This window comes from Alligator mississippiensis, chromosome 4 (genome assembly GCF_030867095.1).
Source record: "Alligator mississippiensis isolate rAllMis1 chromosome 4, rAllMis1, whole genome shotgun sequence".
NCBI classification, from domain to species: Eukaryota; Metazoa; Chordata; order Crocodylia; family Alligatoridae; genus Alligator; species Alligator mississippiensis.
The window spans coordinates 189355849-189377417 of record NC_081827.1 but is presented as its reverse complement, the minus strand read 5'-3'; the positions used below and the strand labels follow the sequence as shown (position 1 = coordinate 189377417).

Sequence of the window (21569 nt, the reverse complement as noted above, 5' to 3'; positions counted from 1 at the left end):
TGTCACTTCTCCATATGTGCGGGCCGGGCCCCGATCCCGCCCTCGTCGCCATGCGCGGTGGTGATTCTGATCCCATTCTGGCCGCCATGGGCAAGCTGGGGGCGAACTAGGGTCGTACCGGACCCGTCTCCGGTGCACACGGGCTGTGGCCGGCAGCCCGGGCACGCGGGGTGGGAGAGAGCTGCAAGGCAGTTTAGCGCACGCGAGTTAGAATTAGTTACGGAGGCGTAATGGTTGATTGAAAAGATTGTTTACTTACACCCAAAGATGGTATTGGTGTAGGCTGGACAAGTTTCCAGGCACAGCTCCCGCGTGAACCCTCGTTGGAGGACTCTGACAAATCAATTGCTCCCACGGAGTTTGCTAGGCTCCGCGGGGTCTGAAGTTACAGGAAAGGGATACGTCTAGGATTGCGCTCGGCGATGGGGAGAGGCGAGAAGCGAAAGCTCCGTAGGCTCGGTTCTATTGCCTCTCTTGCCTGCTTAGGGGAGGTGCGTCGGGTCTGCGAGGGTCCGCAGCGCTTGGAGATCTTCACACAGAATCTTTCTCTCTTCTTCCCTCCTCCGGCTTGGGCGGAAACTACCCAAGCCTTTTGTACAGCTAGCAAGCCAATCGCTAGCCGCCACGTGTGCCTAAATTAGGAATCGGCCAATAACATGGCGCGGATCCTAATACAAATGGCTGGAACTTCTTTGCAACGTGTATCACTACAGTGCAAGAAAGAGGCACACACTGCAAAGAAGCTGCAATCCGGCAGGAAATCCCCCGCTGCACCAGAGTTCTCTAGCAGCAGAGAACTCTACCGTGCAAAGAAAGCAACAAATTTGGCGGGAAATAATTTAGCGGTGCCGAAGCACACACACAAACAAAAAATCACAACTTTGGGTTGTGACACATATTAAGTGTATTTTGAACCCTGATGTTGTGCAGTTTCCCAGCCATTTCCATTGTGATGATGTGGCCAGGACAGGACTCTACAATGATGGCAGCATTTGGGTTGCTTGATACCTCATGATGGTGACTTCCTAGAGGGACAAGAGAATGGGGTCATTGTTTCTCTTTGCGATTCTGTATGAACTGACCCCTTTTCTGGCTCTGATAGCAGTCACCTGTGGCACTGTTTGTGCTGCATTTGACGGCTTGCATAGCTGAGGTGGTCACAGGATTAGGGCTAGGGAACTTGCTGGTGGAGGTTTCTGAGGAAATGTATCTTCTTTAGGATTTGCTGATCAGTCCCTTTGCTTATATGTCTGGCAGGGAGTGTAATGTACAATAATGACTGTCACTGAAAGCTAAAATGAGTCTCTATGGGGCCTGTAGTCTATGTGAATACCATAGTCTTTAATGCACAATGTAATGGTCTTGATGGTGCTGAGGGTGGGCATATGGGACAGTTTCTCACAGGTAAAGGGTTTGGGGTTATTGCAATTTAAAGAGCTGACAATAGCCAGTTCTTAAACCTCACTTCAAACTGTGGTTCTCTCTTTTTAACCTTTCCAGGGTCCTCCAGGTCCTCCAGGAAGAGAAGGTTTACCTGGCCAGCCAGGATTCAGAGGAGAGAAGGTATGTGTCCCCTCTCTGCATGGTGCTTGGTAGAATTGGGGCATCCTTACAGTAACGTGTTACTGAGGGAGAAGCAGAGCTCCACAGACCAGCTAGCACTGTTTGTCCTGACCTGAAGTCAGAGAGGCCTTTTTAGTACAATAGTAGAAGTCTGTTGTACATAATAAATGAATATAGTCTCAACTAGCCAGTGCAGTGGAAAGCATGATGGAACAGTCTCTGTGGGCCTTGTTACACCGTAATTTTGGATGGCTTCTAGAGCTCTTAACCCCTAAATTGTCTGCACATTAACACTTTAAAGTGGTTTTAAGTGCTCGTTATGCAACTCAATGTTATGCCACTCCAGGGCAGGATTATCTCTGATCTGCACTACCCAGCTCCTGTTCCATTAATGTGTGACCACTCCCCACAGATGTGCTGCCCAAGTTGAAGTCCTCCAGTATCCCAGGATATCTCACACACCTGCCCCTACAGCAGGGAGAGAAGTCTGTCCTGGCTTCCCAGTCCTCTAGTGGCAACTTACAGTTACAGCTCTTAGTCCTATCCCTGCTCACCAGGCCTCTAGTGGCAAGTCACAGCTGTCCCAGTGGGAGACAGTCAGAAGGTTTTTGGACTAAGGGTGTGACTGTTCCAAACTCTAAGTTAACACTAGCACCAATCAACATCTGTGCGACTCAGTGTAAGGCGTAACAAGGCCCTATGGGTGCTTACAGGCCAAGAGCAGCTGTGCTGTATACAATGTAGGTTCCATATTTAGAGCAAGCTGGTGGCAAAAAGCAATGTATTGTAACTAGAGGTGCACCGATACATTGGTCCAATATTGGATCGGTACTAATATAAAGAAAATTGTCTATATTAAAAATCGGCCTGATGTGGCCGATAATTTGGCCGATTAATGGCCCGTGCATGTGTGCAGCCACAGTGCAGCATGTAGGCAGTGAGGAGCACAACTGGTGGTGTGGAGAGCTGTGTGCAGCTGTGGTAAGTCTGTTGTGGTGGAAGGGGGGTGGGGAGCAGATCAAGGCCCCCCTCACAAATAAGACACTGGACAACATCTGTTTCCACCCTATCTGTGTGAAGATTCACTCTTCTTTCCCTTCTTTTTCCTAGGGTGATTCTGGTGATCTAGGCCTTCCTGGAGCTCCTGGACCCAAGGTACGGTACCATGTTCATGGGGTTTTCTAGTTCTGTGACTGTGCAGCAGTTTCCCCTTGTAGCACTGGCTTTTTTCTGGGAAACAAGGAAATTGTTTTGGGATTAGCACCCACATTTCAGTTGAATTATGTTTGCCTTCATTTGAATTCCATTGTATCTGTGTAAGACTGCAGCTTCTCATCCAAACATTTGATCACTGTGGCTTAAAAGGAAAGCCCATTGGAGTCATCTTGAAGAGCTCTGAAGTGTACCCAAGAGCATGGAAGCCACTGGAGCAAAGTGGTATTTTTTGCAGTGTGTGACTTGTGTGCGTTTCTAGGGGTGGGCTGGGCAGTGGCAATAGAGCAGTTTTCTAAGTTCTGACCCCTGCTCTTCTACTGAACTGATTTTGTGACCTTGCTTAAGGAACATTGTGTCTGCACTTTCCCACCTGTAAAATGGAGATGCTGAATATTTATTTAACTATTGGTCAAGAGCCTTCAAATCGATGGCTATGGCTGGTGCTCAGGCTCGCTGTAAAAGCTAGTGTTCAATAACAGTTAGCAGTGTGAAAAAGCCAGGGCAGAATAAGCTGCCTTCTGCACCACCATATTATTGGAATAATCCCACCCCTGCCCATGTGTTTGTGTGGGCAGTACTGAAGGTGAGAGGGTCTTTGCATAAACCTGTCCCACATGTATTTGTAGTTAGGGCAAAGCACAATTTGGCTGTCTGAGCTTGCAGTGTGACCAGTGGAAATACCATATTTACCTAAATCCAAGATGACTTTGAATTTATGACAACTGTCTCATAGTTAGATTCTATACATGGAAAAGTATAACTTTGTATCATCATAAATTCATCTACCCCACAGCTGTGGCAAAGAATGCAGCAGCTGGGGGGAAAACAGTAGTGGGGAGGCAGTCACCCTGCCCCCTGTCCCTCCCTCTCTCAATCCCGCTAGCCCCCAGTACCACTTGCCCTCCCTGCAGCTGGGCCCCCCAGGTGTCTGCCCCCTCCACCACTTCCCACTTCCTTCCCCCACAGTGCCTACTGGCCCAGCCACTTGCTCCCTTCTGCTTCTGCTTACCCCGTGCAGTGGCTCTGGCTACAACTCCAGCCCTAGGTACAGAGCACATGCTGGCTTTGGCCATGGCCAGGAAGCAGTGGTAGCTCCAACCCTGACCTGGGTCAGGGCCAAAGCCAGAGTCAGAGTAGCTCCACCACCCCATACCATATGGTCTCTCTGTGGTCTCCCTCAGGCCCCCCTGCAGCATGTGATCTCTCCTGAACTCACCCCCTGCACTGTGTGAGTTCCCCCACACTTGCCTTTCCCATTGCAGCTCAGTCTCCCCTGGGTTGGAGCTGGAGCCACACCCAGAGCCTCTTGCCTCAGACCGTACTAGCATCCAAGTTGAGGTTTCTTTTTCTCCATGTTTAATGGGAAAAAACACCTTGTCTTGGGTATGAGTAAATATGGTAGCTCAATTTAATGGATGCCTTTGGCACATATGATGCAGAGTCACTGAAGTGGGAAAAGGCCATGATCCTGCCAGCTCATTTGAGTGTAACTTTGCCCACTCCTTATGAGAAGGAAACCACAACTATGCCTAAACTTTCACAATGTCTTGGACTAAATCTGTAATACCACAATATCCTCTTTAAAGTCACTCTTCTGATTTCTCTGCTTTAAAATGACATGCAACCTTAAAACTAGTTGCACAGTACAAACCTCCTTATTGTGCATACAAGTTTGCTTCCTGGTTTCCTTGTCATGCTATGGGATCTCTATTTAATTTGCTATATCACTTTTCTTATTATAATTATTTTATTTTGCTAGAAAGCTGCCATATTCAAAGCACTCCAAGAAAACAAAGCCTTATTTTTCATGCCCAAGAGAGATTATACTTGGGTGTTTTTTTGCTGGAAGCACTGCACAGAATGAATAGGATTCAAAACAATTAAAATTAAGTAAAGTCAAAGTTTTGAGGCTATAAAACTGGCAGAAATATGTTTAAATAGTGGACAAGATCCCGCACTAAAAATGGAAACCCAGAACGCAAATCCAGGGGTTGATCTACCTGGAAAGAGATATGTTGATCAACTGATTTACAACTGTTGTTTTTGCAACAATGCTCCAGCTGACTTGCAATCCCCAACAGTATGTGAGTTCCAAATGAAGAGCACTGAAATGTGGCATGCACATTAGACAGCCCCTTACCCAGGGAGAGTGCTCCTTCAGCCTCCAGATTACCCACTCTGGTTCCCATTCCCTGCATATTGTTGTTGTAATATTTCATTGCGTGACTCCCATTCTTCCTGTCATGCTCTCCACATTTCACTTAGAGCAGATGTACTCTTCTGTTATGCTATTACTCCCACTATCTCTCGCAGTAGAAGGCCTGGAGAGAATGAGAGAGACCAACCAAACCAAATCTCTTGTGCATTGGCACAAAGTCCAAACTCCAGCAATTTAGCAAAGGACTGAGGTGTCTGCTCAAATCCATTCCAGTTCAGTAGCAGGCTATACATATTCATGCTTTGCGGGAGTTGGCACCTACTATACTTGGCTGAACTGGGGGCTACATTCTAAGATGTCCTGTTTACCGCAGGAGATGTGGCATTGTGCATGACAACCATGAAACCAGCGTGTTGCTCCTGTCACAGTCAGACTCTGTTCTAAGGGTCTTGGGGGAATTTCAGTGGTGAGGAGGGTGAATTTTGTTGGGAATGGGGAATGGAATCAAGGAAGCAATATCAATATTGTATTGTGGAGGTGGTTCTTGTTTAGATACAGTATTATAACTGAAAGGTGAGCACTGCACCCTGTGCAGGTTGCACAGATCTCTCAAAATTTTAAAAGAGCAACAAAACAGGTTGTAGATTTTTACCAGGGCATTGAGTTATCTGCCTGACTGGAGCAAGGCAGTTCTTCTCAGTGACAGAATGTCATTGGAACTTCAGGAATTACACAGTATAACTTGTGTTTGACCAAGGGCATCCTCACCACGGAGTGTCACATTCCTGGGTCCCCTTCTGTTGAGAGGCCTTTTCCAACCAGGCAAGATGTGTATCTATTAAGCTACACTGAGATCCAAAGGCCAGATCTTCACCTTGTGTAAACTAGATCAGGATTTGCCAGTCAGTGGAGCTATGCCAGTTTACACCAGCTGTGAAAGAATCTGGCCTCTAGATATTAGTTCTAGTGCCGAATCTGGTATTGATATAACAGAAGATACTAATACTAAAATCCCAACAAGCCCATTTCCCATCTAATGCCGGCTTTGGAACAGCTTGGGGCTGTCACATTTAGTCTGTCACCCATGCTCATTGTTTCATTATCTGCTCATCACTCTTCTTTCTGTCTCCACTCACTTTTCTCCCATCTAACCAGAGCAAACTGCCTCCTATCCCTTCCTACCTGTTAGCGCTTCTTTCTTATTACTCCACATCCCCACTCATGGGAGAGGCAAGGTTCGAGGTAAAGGCACCATGCATGCATGCAGATGGCATGGCTTGGATAGATGTATGCGTTTATCATTCACTTTTTCAAAATAAGATAATCCAGTGCTGAGAAAAGGCGTGTTTCTGCATGTCATAGAATCATAGAAAATGAGGGGTTAAAAGGGACCTCAGGAGGTCATCTAGTCCAAGCTCCTGCTGGCAACACAGGAACTGAAACTATTCTAAAACAAAAGGCAAAGCAAGAAATATAAAAGGCCATCCCCTTGTCTGGGTGAACATCATAGTTCTTTTTACTATGGTTTACAGTACTCATAAAAACATGCAGTGCAAACAGAAAAGCATTTACACGGCTGGCCTTTTAATTACTACTGCCAGAGTGGCTCATAACGTGTGTACATGTACGTATAATGTAGTTAACAATTACTGCTGAATATTGCTCCTTCTGCATGTAGTTTAATTCTGTATTGTTCTGCTCCTGTGTAATGCTTAACTTTCTGAGAGACAGATATCAATCAGTCTGTTACAAAGTAAAACTGATTACAGTCTCCATTTTGATGGTCTCTCCCAGATCAGCTTTAAAAGTATGCAGTGGACAAGGGGATACAAGGTTGAATCCCCTGTAGCACAAACATGAAGCTGGTAGCTCTCAGTGTTTCAGACTGAGCTCTTGTTGGATGTCTAGAATTCTACTAGTACACAGTGGAAAAATTCTAGATTAAAAATTTTTTTTTTCATATTTAACTTGCAAAATTTTATGCTGGGCTTTCCTTGTACCCTGTATATAGTTCGAGAGAGGCATGTTGGCTTCCCAGCTCTGCAGACCTTTGAACAGCATTGCTGAAAGAAAACTGGGCTTGGTGGTCTCAGACTGGCCCCTAGTGGACATTTTCCATACTGCAAAAGCGCTGGCTGATGATGAGAAACACCATTGTCAGGCTCTGCTGAGAAAAGGACGTGGAACTGCAGGACAGGGCCTGGGTGCACAGCCAGAACTGTCGGGGCACAAGGCCTTGCCCTCTCTCTACTTGGATATAACTTCAGCTATGAGTTCCTCACCTCACTAAAAAGCACTGAAGGTGCATGCGTTTCTTTGTATTATAACAGTCTAATGGAGGAGACAGTCCTGTGATCTGCTCTGAGACGTGGCTAACTGACAAAGTTTTGTGGGTCTGTGCAACTGTGAACTCTCATTTTACTTACCTAGCTTGCTCAGCCTTGGCTTATGCTTTTGGTTTCTGCTGGAGGAGAGAAAGGCCTCTCCCCTTGGCTCAAAAGTTTATTATAACCCATTGCCTTGGTCAGACAGATGTAGGAGCTTTCCTCCTTCTGAGGGCTCTGCAAAGTCAGGGCTCCCATGATTTCCTGGCTGTATCACATCTCTACTTTCTTTTCTCCCATGCAGGGCAGTAAAGGAGAAACTGGGCCACAAGGATCCCCAGGGGAAACAGGGTTGGCTGGCCTTCCTGGACCTATTGGACCCCGAGGACAGCCAGGTCCTCCTGGACCTCCAGGGCCAGGCTATGAAGCTGGATTTGTAAGTACCAGTGATGGTAATCATTGCGTGCCTGCTGGTGTGGCCTGTGCCTGCGAGGGCTTAAAGAGGCCATCCTGCAGAGAGCACGCTCTGCCCTTCTACTGTATTCTAGGTGGAAATCAAGGTGTCTGGCTTGCCTGGAAAATCATAGAATCATAGAGAAGCGGGGCTGGAAGAGACCTCCAGAGGTCATCTAGTCCAACCCCCTGCCTGAGACAGGATCATCGCTACCCAAACAGTCCTGTACAAATCCATAATCCTAACCTCTTAGTTAAACTAGTCAACCCTAAACAACAGAAGACATAACAGTGTAACCTGCCACAGGTAAAGCAGGAGGACTAAGCCAGGCAATGTCCTGCTTCTGTAAAAGGTTGTTAATAGGATTAATTAAAATTAATTAATTTTAATTAATTAAGGATTAGATGCCCCCAATTCTAATTAATTAATTAAAACACTCAAGAGGTCCCAGGTAGAGCGTCCCTTGTTATAGAGGAAGGTAAAAACATCTGTGCTCCATACCAAGTGGACCATGGGGTAAAATTCCTTCCTGACCCCAGATATGGTGATCGGTCTGACCCTACATGGAAAAACCTTCTTTGGGATAAGTCTTGGGTGCTGTAAAGGCCACCTCTCCCAAACTGTGATCCTACAACAGGGTGCATTTGTACTGACAGGTCTCTGCAGCTGTGAGGCTCACGTGGAGCATTTCATTGTGGGGTTCCCCTGCCCATATTCATTGGGCCTTTCCAGGTATTTCCTAAATTGCAGGTCCCAGAGATGAGTTGGGTGGAAAAGGGTCTTCTCTTTGGCCGTTGAGGAAGCTAATTTGGATGGGTAGTCTACACTGACTGCCAGGTTCTTGGAATCCTGAAGAGCTGGAGCAGTGTCACAGGTGTTTTGTTAAAAAAAAGAGGGTGCAGGTAACTGCTAGGCACCATACTCTCCCCTCTGTGCTGTAGCTCCCCATTTATACTACACACCTGCTTGGTATGTGCCTGGTATGACTTCTGTGTCAGGAGCTTTGGTCCTATGTTTGAATTTCAGCCAGATTTTCTTGCCCTAGGGTGATATGGAAGGCTCAGGCATACCAATTGTTTCCAGTGTTCCTGGGCCACGTGGACCTGAAGGGCCACAGGTAAAACTCATCTCAGTCTTTTAATAAGCCCTCTTACCCCTTCCTGAGGATTGGCCTACCCTGCTCACTAAAGTAGGCACCCTACAGAGTCCTAAGCAAGGGATTTAACTCCCCAAGCCCCAGGCTTTTCTGCCTGAAGTTACAAAGCATGTGACAAGACTCAGCTGTGCAAAAGCCTTGCCTCAGCCTTCACTACTCCATGTGTACCAGAAAACCCATACCTGAATGGGGTCCCAAACAGCAGTACTGTCATACAATTGGAGCAGTTCCCATTCACAGTCTTCGCTGTTACAGCTATGCGTTGCTGTTGAAAAGAAAAAAAAGAAAGTGCCCCAACAGGACTCCTTAGACTTCACAGTTATCCCTGAAAGGACAGTGCTAGGGTGGCCTGTCCTGCCCCGCCACATGGTAGGTTAGGGGCATTTTCAGAGCAGGGAAGGACAAATCCTGAAAGGAACATTCTTTCATTTGGAACAGAACATGTCTTTAGATCTCTGTTACTGTTACTGTGCAGTCAAATTAACAACAAATCTTAATGTGCTGCTTGGTGAAAGAGACTTTCTGGGGAGTTGGGGAATACACTTTCCTTTGGCTCCTGATGTTTGGAAGAATTCACCTGTTGTCATGTTTTATTTGTTTCCCTTTTTATGTAGGGGCCACCAGGACTCCCTGGACTCAAGGTCAGGATACATTTTTAATCTGTTCCTCTGCAATGATAGGACTTACGTGTTTTCATCCACAGCAGACCATTACAGTGAGATGTTTTCTCTGCTAAGAGCTGGTGCCCCAGTAGCTGACCCTGACCCCTGTTCCTTGCCATGGTCACTAGGAATCTTTCCTTTGTAGCCTTTTTACATCCATCCTGGTGTATGTTATGGAAGAGGATAATCTCTTCTATAATATGTGTTAAGCAACAGATATTAGAGCGTGCCAAGAATAATTTATGTCTATGGACAGAGTAGCAAGGTCTGGTTAGAATATTAAGCTGCTGTCTTAATACAAAGTTATTCCAGCAAGTCTGTGTATGGCCCATTCCTACACACCTTTTATTCATGCATTTCCAGCTGGTGTCCATTGATGAACAGTGTGCAAAGGAAGACACTTGGGGAAAAATCCTGAACCACTGAAGAGATAGGAATTTTAATATTGATCAGCAGAGTAAAGATTTCGGTCCTGGACTTTTCTGTAATACTCGTTAGTGCTTTGCCTCTTTTGGGAATTCATTCTTGTGAGACCGTGCCTGGCACATTGCCTTCTTGCTGAGGAGTGGTGGAAGTTTGTTTGAGCATACCACTTAAACCCCAAGACCTAGGGGTTGTTTCTCAAGGCACAAAAGATGACTAGGGCTCTGACTCCTGCTGGAAGTCTTTGGGAGTCAGGCAAAGGGTATCAAACTGCCTTCTGAGCCTTGGAAATCTTTGCCTTAGTAGCAAGTGTCGTGCTGGCAATGTTGTGGCTTGGACAGGTGCTGATAATAGTTTTCAACCCTTTGATCCCCTCACACAACCTGTAAGAGACATGTCATTTGTTGGTGCATGCAAATTGTGGCCACAGACAGAATGGCTGCTTCTCTCATTTGCTTACTTTTCTTTACCTTTTAGGGAGACATTGGCAGTTTGGGTCAGCCTGGTGTGCCAGGACAAAAGGTAGGATCCCTTCATACAGCTTCAGAAAATCTTAAGACCCCTGCCACTGCTCTTCTGAGTGTTAGCTTTGGAGGGGCTATGGGCCCACTCCTGCTTCTACCCATTTCCATGAGTGGCTTTCTGATGGCACTGTTGGGAGGTGGGTGAGGCCCCATATCATTGAAACTTTGGAACTTTTGGATTGATGCCTTGTTGGACTACTCCTTATAAACTGACGTGGAGTAAGGTCTTTCAGGCCAAAGGTTAAATTGCAGTATGATATGATTGTCCTCCCTCTCTCTCTCTATTTATTACAGGGAGATCCTGGTACTCCAGGGACAAATGGTCAGCCTGGATTGGAGGGCTTCCCAGGACCTCAGGTGAGTGCAGGAATTACCATCAATGATGGTTTGTATTGGTCTGCCAGGAATGAGTGGGAAAGGCCACTCTAAAAAGTCTGTCTTGTTTGGAAAGAGGTACTCTCCACTTGGATTATTTACCTGCAGGTCATTCCAAATGGTTCTGCTGTCTGTGGCAGATATCGTTAAGCTGAGTAGTCTAAATTGGTTTCAGTTATGGAGTCACAGAGCAGGAGTTCCGCATGCAGATTTTTCTGCGGGTGCTAGAGTCTCCCCACCTATGTGGTTACCTACCGGCCATGTTGGATTCTCTCTTTTCATCAGCTGAGTGGCCGTCTTGCACTGCTGATTTTCCTCTCCCACTTGGTGACTGTCCCATCTAGTGTGCGCCTATCAGTTAATCATAGAATCATAGAAAGTTAAGGTTGGAAGGAACCTCATTGTTTAAATCATATGATTAGAGGAGGTTAAACGAATATTTTTAAAATGATATTTACAACCCTAATACATTTATTTAATTATATAGTTCAGCAGTCAGCAACCTTCATCAGATGCTACTAAATAAATTAATTAAATAAAAATACACAATTAAAAATGGATTGTTTTGAATGACTGATTTTTATTAACCCCAGTCCTTAGAACAAAGGTGGTTGGCACAGCCTCTTCCCTTGGAGCGTCTTCAGGCATTCACATCCCTTTTAGACAGTGCCATAGCAACTAAGTTTGGTGCCTGGGGCAAAGCCCTCAGCGGCAGCCCGCCCTCACCCTGCGCACAGAGGTGGCGGCCCTCCCCCCACATGCTTACCCAGGAGTGGACGCAGCGATCAGAGCTACCCTTCTCCTGTCTCCGCGCCACCACAAATGAGTCACTCATGGTTCTGTCCTGCGCCCTGCCCTGTCTGGGCAGCGCCTGCTGGCATCCCTTCGCTTTGACACCCACGGTGGTTGCCCCGCTCGCCCCCCTCACTATGGCACTGCTTTTAGACCAGAAAGCTGAGCTCTTTTTATGCCCTGCTCCTTCCCAGCAGGCTCTCAGACCCATGATCTCCTGTTGCAGCTGACCCCAAGAACTGTAGTACCTAACCTCCCTCAGTCCTGGGGAAAAGGGGAGCACTGGGCCACCTTGCACCTTGGAAATCCACTCCTGGGCCTTGAGCATGGCCAGATGCATCATCCCAGACCATAGAATTGCTGTCCAAGGCCACTTCCCTTCCCCTAACCTTTTGGTAACCTTTAAAGCAGGGCAGTGCTTTCTCCACTAGCCTCCCTTACTAGCCTAATACCCAAGTGAGTGCTCGGCATTCAGGCCTCAAAGTTCTATCAACGGAGGGTCGTGCATTCTGCAGCAAGGATGCAGCTATTACAGGCTCCAAAAAGGAATCTTTTAAACCATATGGATGCAAGTCATATGTTTCAACTTCATTTCCAATCATAACTACTGGCTTATTAAATGACACAACTGTACTGTATGAGTTATCCAGCACCAGTTATAGGCCTGTAGTCACCTATGGGAAAAATCTTGTTGCTGCAAGAAGGTGCCACAGGATATGTGAACCTATAATGTGCCTTTGCTGTCTCTGGACCAGCTGTTCCCATTAAAGCATTACCATGAAGGTGGAGAGAGAAATAATTTGCTCCAAAAGTGTTATGAATTGTTAAGTAGTAGAACTTGCCTCCATTTTCATGCTGTCTTAAGTTCAGTGAAAGATGCTGCCTTTGAGTGCTCATTAGGAGACCACCTTAGAAAACCTGAATATTGTGAGTATCATATGTTCCTCTGTTCAGAGAAAGTGTTCTGTAGTTAAGTAGCTGCTTATCTGTAACACTTTTCATTACAGGGACCAAAGGGTGACCAAGGCAGCCCAGGTGTTAAAGTAAGTACTCTTCTGGATTTAGAGGAAGAACATCCTTTTTATAAAAAAGGGTGATAGAATGATGGCTAAGCTTTTTCCTCATCCTAACACATGGAGTGTTAAACCAGTCCTGGCACATGTCCTGTTCAGCATTGATTCAAATACTGAGGGGAGGAGGAACGGTGGGGTAGGGATGGCCATTTTGTTACTTGACTTATTCTGGATATAAAAGACTAGGCTCTCATGGAGCTGATTTAACCCGGCTGAGGTTCTGGGCTATGTGCCTCTGAGCTGCTCTGTCATGCTGTTAGGAAGCAATTCTTTCAGATTGTTTTGTCTCTGTACCTGTAAGCCAAGGTGCATGGCACCATGGGTTCAAGTAGGGTGGAACAGGGAGGCTTTAAGAATAGTTGCTTTTTAAAACACGCTGACAAAAAGTCGCACTGAATTATTTTTCTCTGTCAGGGTGAACGAGGTCAAGATGGAGTTGGACTGCCAGGTCCCCCCGGGCCCCCAGGACCCCCAGGAGAGATTGTTTATGCCTCGAATGTAAGTGTGTTCCCTTCCCTGTCTGGCACCTCTTTGTGCAGTCTAGCACCAACACGTTGTCTTTTGAGCACGAGCCATTATCAGTCTCCTGCAGGCTACTTTGGGAAAGTTGGCTCAGTCCTGACTCCTTGTTTGAGGAGTGACTCTCATTCTGAACCAGCTCAAGGAAATTACTGCTTCCTTATTTTGACTAATGTGGCTATATGCTCTAAATCTAAAAGGAGTTAAAAAGCCTTGAGTCACTGCTGCCCAGGCCTGTGGGCTTTGCTAATATCCTGAGCCTGCAGACATTCTTGTGGATAAATATACTCACACCTGAATAAAATTGTGCCTGTATGTAACTGAGGGCAGGATCAGGGTAAGCTTTAGTACTAGTATTAAGAGAGGATGCACATGCTTAATATCAAATGAAAGGTGATTTTTTTGGAGTTGGTCACCCTGCAAATGCTCACCTACTGAGCTTCCCCTTCTGAGGTTATCAGGGCTACTCGTGTCCACAGTGAAGTGAGCTACTGAGCCTGGATAAGCCCAGGAGCATGCAAGAAGCCTTCCCTGTGGTCAGCTGGGCTCCATGGGAGTGCAGGGTTCTGCCTATCTGGATCCAGCCACAGGAACGGGCTGGGGGAATAGAAGCTGCTGCTGCCTCTCAGAATAGGGTGGACTAATGTTACCTCAACTTGAAAACTGGACGAGGAGACATGGAGCAGGTGAAGAGGTTCCATAACAGGTGGAAAGATTTAAAAAGAGAGGAGAGGGCTGAAGATAAAACACCCAGACCTTGGAGATAGGCAGTAAACAGCTGGCTCTCCAGAACAAAACTAGGTCCATGTAGCGCACCAGGAAATCGGCATGAAGGTCCCAGCTGTGTAAGCATTTTTACATGGAAGTAATTTTAGGCCTAATGCTGTTGTTGTGCATGTACAGTTACTCAGGGGTCTAAACACCTGTAGGATCTGATTCTACAAATAATGAAAAATAGGCATCAGAAGAAGTTTAAAACTAAAAATGCTAGCAGAACAAAATTAAAATCTAGTAAAAAGGTGGCTGTTAAGCTGAAGTTAGTAATAGGCAAAGGCATTTAAAAAATAACTGCTGAAGGTGATCTGACCGTCTCTGAAACCAGGTTGCCTGCCTGGTTATCTGTTGTTTCTTTGCCTTTTTAACTGAAACAGTGTGCATGAAGCAATATTCCCAACAGGAGCTTGCTATGGAAATCATAAATTAAAGTTATGTCTATGGAAAAAGGAACATGTCTATTGGTGGGAAGGGGCAAAAATCAATAGAAATCCGAAATGCTACCTTGGGTTCTACTGAGGCAGCTTGAGGGAGGGGAAGAGTTTCAACCCCTTTTCTGCAAGCTTAGGGACTGCTTCAACATCCATTTAAGTTTGTGGGATGTATCTTATTGATTCAGGCAAGCTCTGTATCAGACCCATTGACTTCATTTTGGGCTTTACCTTGGGAAACCAATGGGAGAAAGTAAGGATCAGAGTTTTCAATGTGTATTTTGGGTTTTTTTGTTTTGTTTTTTTAGAAAACATTGGCTGTTTTGCCAGGCCCAGAGGTATGTGACCCTTACCTTTCCCTTGCTGGTCTGTGAGAGTGACCTCATTGTCCCTCTTTCTTATCGACTGGTTTTAAACTTAGTCCATTTTCCAAAAAAGAGGTAGTTTTCTGAGCTGTGTCCTTGTTGTTCCTTCCCTCAGGGCAGACCAGGCCATGCTGGGTTCCCGGTGAGTCACTTTTTGGGTTTTTATTTGGTGGAGCCATGGTAGGTAACGTTAAAGCTGCCAGAATCACATGTGATGAGTCCATAACCATAGTGAACTTCTTAAACCAACACTCCACGTATGAACATCCACAGATCCGGCTGTGATCGGAACCTCGGCCTGGTCCCGAATATTGTGGTTTGAGTGCCCCCCTAAACCAGATCCCCAGCTGATGTACCCCCATATCACTCCACAATAGGGTCACATTCTCAGCTGGTATAAACTGGTAAAACTTCACTGGAGTTAGTGGAAAGAGGGAGGAAAGGGGAGACTGGAGCAGTGTTTGAGTCTCAGCCCTCTGGTTAGGGCTTAGCTCCCACTTGTGTGAAGGAATGCCTTTGATGTATGCCAGTGGTTTGCATTTGCAGCCACCCTGATTTTCTGTTGCCAAATGCGGGGAGTATTTGGTAGGGATGCTGGTATCATAATGCACCTTTTTCACGGTTATTCCTCTGTCCGTCTGTCTGTAGGGCCCAGTGGGACCTAAAGGAGAGGCAGGATCCCCAGGGCTCCAAGGCTTTCCAGGGCTGAAGGTAGGTTGGCCTGTTCATGCTGGTTTCCCCATGTCAGGCTGCAGTGTTCTGCCTCTGCATTTTGAGTCATGGGAACATCATTCCCTGTTACTTCAAAGTTGCTGTTCTCAGGTTTGGGTTTCCCATCCCATCGTCCTGTTGATTTTTATGCTCCCAGCTCCCAGTCAGAGGCACTAAATTCAGCCCTTTCACAGCTCACATTCTGCAACTGCTGCAGTCCAGAGATAACCCACACAGTTGGACACAAATGAATATGGTGCTTTTATACTTAGTTTTTTAACTCATCGAAGTTAAGATTATCTGAGAAACTGAAGATGTAAAGTAAGATCATCTGGTGGCTCACCCTCCAATAAATGCGTTAGCATCGCTCCCTACTGTGCAGGGGATCAGTCTGGTTTTAGATATCTCTAGTGATGGATCTTTCTCTCCTTCAGTTTGGAAGCCACAGTATGGTCCAGGGCTAAGTTATAACTTTCATTAGCACCCATGTGAAGCAAAGCTATGAAGGTCAGTGATGCTTAGTGGTCTGCCCAAAGTGCACAGTGTGGAGCTGTTCTTTGATTTCCTGTGTTGGCAAGGCACAGAGCTGATGGAGAAGGGGAAGAAAAGAATCATAAAAAAGTAGGACTGGAAGGGACCTCAGGAGGTCATCTAGTCCAGCCCCCTGCTCTCAGGGCAGGTACATCCCTATCCAAAGCATCCCATACAAGTCCTTTTCTAAATGATTCCTAAAATTCCACAAACAGCCCTGTCACACAGCTACAAGACACACAGCCCAAGGACACAAGGCAAAGCAGGGGGGTGATGCCATTGTCAACATTTTACCACTGCAGGGTTGTTAAATGCACTCAAGATTCAAGGAACAGGACTAAAGCCCCTGGCTACTTGTAAATTATACCTCTCTAAATCAGTCTGTTCTTGGGACAATGTGGCTGTACACTGTGTCATACAACACTGTGTGAACAGATACAGTTTAGCCCTCTGTGGGTCTAGCTGGATTGGATTTCTCTTTCAAGAGACTCCATGCAAAGTATTAATTCTGAGTTGCAGCTCTCCCTGACTTGTTGCTGTGCCATAGGAGAGCTCTGCAAAGTCTTTTACTGTTTGGTGTGGAGGGGGTTGCCGTCAGTTTGATTCCTCCTTGTTTTTGTTTTCTACTGCTAGGGTGAGAAAGGAGAGCCTGGAGTGATCATTGGCCCAGATGGGACAGTCACAGCCCTTGACACAAAAGGAGAAAAGGTCCATACATTTATCTGAGCTTTAAGTGGGAATGATTTGGACATTTACCTGGCTCTTTAACACTGTGCAAGCTGGAGGATGTCCTGGTGCACAGCCCCAGCCAAGTAGAGCACCACTTCCAGGAGAAGCAGGAATGGCTGGCTGGGAGGGACCTTTTTAGTGGCCAGCCTGCCTGCTCACCTGAAAATGCTCCTGTGCCAGCCAGTCACGTTCATCAGTGGTGGGTGTCAGTGTGTGAGGGCACTTTCCCAATCTCCCTGGCAGCTCTGGGTATGTGGGGGCTGCTGTGGCTGGCCATGACGCATATAACTGCTCCTTTCTTTTTTTACTTCAGAATTCCTCAAGTGAGGACACTGAACCACTCAGCTGTCTCCCAACTTCCTACCCCATAGCTCTGTGGCCACAAAGTCTGTTTGCTTTGTCTGTCAGGACCCTGAGTACTGGCTCATGACTTGAAGCGTTCCTGCTACATGGGAATCAGTCAGGGATCTCATCAACAACACTCACACGATTTTCCCTATACCTGAGCGCCCCTGTTTACTGGAGGGTATTGGAGCAGTAGGAATGAATAAGACACCAGATGCTTTCTAGTCACTTGGCTGCAAGAGCTGTTAGTGGGAGAGATGATTGGGGGCAAGCAGTGGGGTAGTCACAGTTACATTAAGAACAACTCTTTCTCCTGTTTCTTTGCGCACAGGGTGAACCAGGGCTGAGGGGACCAGTGGGCCCACTGGTAAGACACCAGCTACATTCCTTTTGTATTGTGTGACTAAGGAATGACTTTTTCATGTCCCCTGTAGGGCAAGGATTCACTGAAACTGAGGATGGCCCAAATGAGTGACATAGTATTGCCAACTCCACTGTGTCAAAAATCATGAGACAAACTCTTAAAAATCAAGAGATTTGACATGTGAATCATGAGATGCTATTTTTGAAGTGTGCGTGTGTGTTGGGGGGAGTTATTTGTGAAGGGGTGTGTGTGTGTGGGCTTTAGAGCCTGGGGAGGGGGGTCCCTGCACACCTTGGCAGGATATGGGGTACTGTGGGTCAGGAATGAGGGGGGGCAGCAGGGCGGGGGGGGGGCTGTGGCTTGGGAGTGAGGGGCAGGCAGACAGGCGCACACAGATGCAGCCACATAGACATGCAGACATCACCCAGCTAGTAAGTGGAGAGGAAGGGGCAGGAGGGGAGAGATCGAGGCCCCCATGGTTAGGGGAGCAGGGGCTGGGGTGAGTGGGGCTCTGGGGCTGGGGCACATTGTGCAACAAAGCCATGGGCAGTTCATCCAGAGGCAAGGAGGGGTGCAGCTCCCTGCAGCTGCATGTAGCCCCGGGGGAGGCATGGGGGACATGTGCCCCCCACAGGGCAGAGGCGGACTGCCTGCTACCGGCTGGGGGTCTGCACAGTTCTGCCTTTGCCCCAGGAGCTGTACAATGCTATTGCCACCTGCTGGGCAGGCAGGGGATGTATGGTGTGGCCAGCATGCAGCTCCCAGGGCAAAGTTTGCCCCCTTAGCTGCGCGCTGGCCACACCATGTGTCCCCTGCCCGCCCGGTAGTGGGAGGCACACTGGCATCATGCGGCTCTCGGGGCAAAGGCAGCAGGGCACAGAGCCCTAGCCTGCAGTGGGCAGCCTGCCTCTGGATGAACTGCCTGTGGCTCTGTTGTACAACCTCTCATGGCTCCATTCACCCCAGCTCCTGCCCCACTCCCTCCCTCACCATAGGGGCCTCGATCTGCCCCCTTGCCCCTTCCCTCTCCCCCCACCCCTGCCCTTCCACAGACTTACCAGCTGGGCACTTCCTACATGTACCAGAATAAAAAATCCCAAGATCTGAGGGTTCTGTCATGAGAACATGAGTCAGAGATAATTTGACTTAGAAGTCGCAAGTCTCATGATTTTTTTGTGGGAGTTGGCATTACTGGTGACACATCAAATGGAATGTTTTCCCTATTCCTTTTGATGGAAGCAAGGTCAAAGCTAAAGCTTAAGTCTCCTTATATCCTATTTAAAAATATGTGCAAAGGACCAAAACTAGGTTCTGTGTCTGAAAAGCCAGCCCAAGAGGGCACTGCTTAAAGGCAAGCAAAGTCTGTAGCAAGCCCCACGCAGCACAGAATAGTCAGCCTCAGAAGTCAAGTCTGTGGGACAACTTCATAGCTTGCTCTGGAGCCAAACATATTCCAGATAGAATAACGTTAATCAGGAGCACAAGTCTGGACTCTCTAAATTCTTTCATAGTGGGTGAACTTCAACCCTGATATCTCTGGAATTAGTGCTGAGCAGCATTTACATGTCATCCATGCCAGAGGCACAGGAAAGGCCCAGCTGTGTTGAATAGGAGAATATCTGTAGCTAGGAAGTAAAGAGCACAAGGACAAAGGAACAAATTGTGGCCTTAGAAGCTAGTTTTCCATCACAGCACAGAGGCAGCAATATCCCATGCATTCCCATGCTGCCCCACACTCATCCCTGTGTGCATGAAACCTGAGTGTGCGTGTTTCTTTTCTTTCAGGGCCCGCATGGACGGCCTGGACAGAAAGGAGAGATTGGCTTTCCTGGTAGACCTGTAAGAACCTCTCATAGTTCACCTTTGATTTGGTCTCTGTTCCTGTCAAGTGCATTGTTTCTCCAGATGAAGTGCTCCTGTTGTTCCTCTCCCTAGCTGACGCCACCTGCTTGTAGACTCCCTGGATGGGAAAGCTGTGGCTCAAAGAAATGGAGGCAGCTTCCAGCTCAGCTAACATCAGGATGCTGGGAATGCTGGTTTATACACCTGGGTAGATGTAGAATTTTGAAAAGTGGGGTGCAGATGGGAAGATGCATTATCATACACAAAAACAACACACATTTTTTCCAGTTAAAAAGAAACCAGAAGCTTTACTAATATGCTAGGAGTCCAGGGCTGGATTACTCACTTTAAGATTGAAGCAAAAACAAATATAACTCTATTGAAAAGAATTAAAAACGATCTGCTGGGCTGTGATGTAGAAGCAACATTCAGAGGAGCTGCTGACAAACAGTAGAATTGCAGAACAAAGGATAGCGTGGTTGGTGAAACATCAAGACCATTAAAAACAAGAGAGGGTATGAAGTTTAGAAGGTGACAGGTAGATTGTAATGAGCCATGAAATCAATTGATTCCTTCATTTCTGTCTGGCTAGAAATGCTGCTGCCACTGCCAGGCAGTTGATTTTAAACTTTGGGTGGAGTAGAAATCAAAAGGGGGTGCAAGTACACTCTTTTCTATACTAAAAAGCAGAATTACATGAACCTGGCAGACCTTGAGGGTAGAAAACTTTTCTGAATCTTTGAGGGTTTGTAATCCTCTGCCCCAAGATATTTTGCTGTCTGACTTAGAGTAGTGCTGCAGGGTACCCCCTGAGACACCATCAGCTGCTCCCCTGACGTGTGATACCTAGTACCTCACATTCATAGCGTTTGTGTCTTAGCAGAGCAGCTGTGTAAGAACCACATCTGAAAATGTACTCCTGGTGTTTTTAGAGGGTGAACAAACTGTGAGAGCTGTGCTACACTGAAGTCTGAGAGTGTGGGGGGGTCCATAAGAAAATCCTTTCTCCCCAGCACCTGGCAGTGGGGAGGAGCCCAGGTGCCTTCTGTCTTCTCCAGTGCTTCTGCTGGGTTGGAAGACTAGGAGGTCAGGCCTGTCAAATGGGAATAGGCTTTGTTTACAGCTAACTTGCTCCCCTGCACAAGACCTTTTGAGTTGCAGTGTATCTTGTCAGTGTCTTCAGTTGGCATCAACACAAGCAGTATCTGCAAAAACACTGTCCTGTAGGCCCAGGGACTGATCTGTGCTTTTTATCCTCAGGGTCGTCCTGGCATGAATGGGCTGAAGGGTGAGAAAGGTGACCCTGCAGACCCTAGCGGAGGGTTTAGTGTACCGGTAAGTGCTCACTGGAGTGCCTGCCTTTCCCAGGGTCCTGCAGCTGGCTGTGGAAATGGCTTCTCTCGCTGCTGTTTGCACCTAATTAAAGGCTCCTTTGGTCTAAAGAGATGTGATCCCATGCGGAGAGAGAGAGATGTGATCCCTGCCCCAAGGAGCCAGCAGCCATAGGCCAAGAGAAGTAGCAGCAAGCAAGCTGAATGAGTGAAGAGAGTGATTTGGAGAGGAGCTGGGGGGCTGAAGTACTAGGATGAAGCCATGTCTGTGCCCATTTTGAAGGCACAGAGCTCAACTCATTGTAATAGAAAATACAAACTTGCTGCTTAGGGGCATGATCATTGGTCCTGGGTTCTCTGCTGCTATTTCCCACCATAGGCATGTGCCAGCTGCTTTGTACTGAGTGTCATTTCTGCTTCTATCCCTCCCAACTGCTGCACAGCAGACAGCACAGTGTGTGAAAGGAGCAGTGCCAAGTGCCACCGGCGGTTTGTTCCCTGGAAGGCAGTATTCATGGCACTACCACCATGGCTCCTTCTTCCCTCCCCTTTACTACCAATTGCCCCAGACAGTAATTTTTTCCCTTCTGGACTCCCACAAGCCCAATCTGGTGCATCCCACCATGCTCCACTCTACTTTGCTCAACCCCCACAAGGGTAGCACAGTCATGTCCCACCCATTCCTAGTTCCCATGAATGACGCTTGCCCTCAGCGGTTGTGGGGCATGGCGTTGCTGGAGGCAGTAAGCGGGGAGCTCATATAGGTGCACGTGCACCTGTGTGCACCCCCTATATGTCGCCGCTGCTAGTTCCTGCCCCTGTGTCAGACTGAAATCAGAGCTTGGGCATAAAAACCAAGGTACCACAGGGTGAGGGTGGAGATTTATGATCCTCAGCCTCTCTCTGCT

The 21569-nt window shown here is 47.2% G+C and overlaps 1 protein-coding gene and 1 long non-coding RNA gene across 4 annotated transcripts in view; one reads left to right on the top strand and one right to left on the bottom strand.

The window, feature by feature from the left end:
- COL18A1 (collagen type XVIII alpha 1 chain) overlaps positions 1–21569 on the top strand; it is a 97143-nt gene that overhangs the window by 59208 nt on the left and 16366 nt on the right. For 2 of the 3 annotated variants that reach the window (XM_006271279.4, XM_019492001.2), the window contains exons 14-29: positions 1501–1563; positions 2674–2718; positions 7565–7696; positions 8760–8831; positions 9485–9511; positions 10433–10477; positions 10774–10836; positions 12654–12689; positions 13134–13217; positions 14752–14781; positions 14924–14950; positions 15457–15519; positions 16684–16758; positions 17456–17491; positions 19274–19327; positions 20591–20665. In XM_006271279.4, coding sequence (XP_006271341.1) covers positions 1501–1563; positions 2674–2718; positions 7565–7696; positions 8760–8831; positions 9485–9511; positions 10433–10477; positions 10774–10836; positions 12654–12689; positions 13134–13217; positions 14752–14781; positions 14924–14950; positions 15457–15519; positions 16684–16758; positions 17456–17491; positions 19274–19327; positions 20591–20665 — 927 coding nt within the window. The remainder of the gene's footprint in view (positions 1–1500; positions 1564–2673; positions 2719–7564; positions 7697–8759; positions 8832–9484; positions 9512–10432; positions 10478–10773; positions 10837–12653; positions 12690–13133; positions 13218–14751; positions 14782–14923; positions 14951–15456; positions 15520–16683; positions 16759–17455; positions 17492–19273; positions 19328–20590; positions 20666–21569) is intronic. The other variant, XM_059727214.1, reaches the window with a different exon arrangement.
- Positions 235–20591, bottom strand: LOC109284273 (uncharacterized). Its single transcript, XR_009462072.1, has 5 exons — positions 19350–20591; positions 14797–16105; positions 11110–11205; positions 9053–10338; positions 235–2793 (listed from the first exon to the last, which is right to left on the bottom strand). It is a non-coding gene; the product is annotated as an uncharacterized LOC109284273 (long non-coding RNA).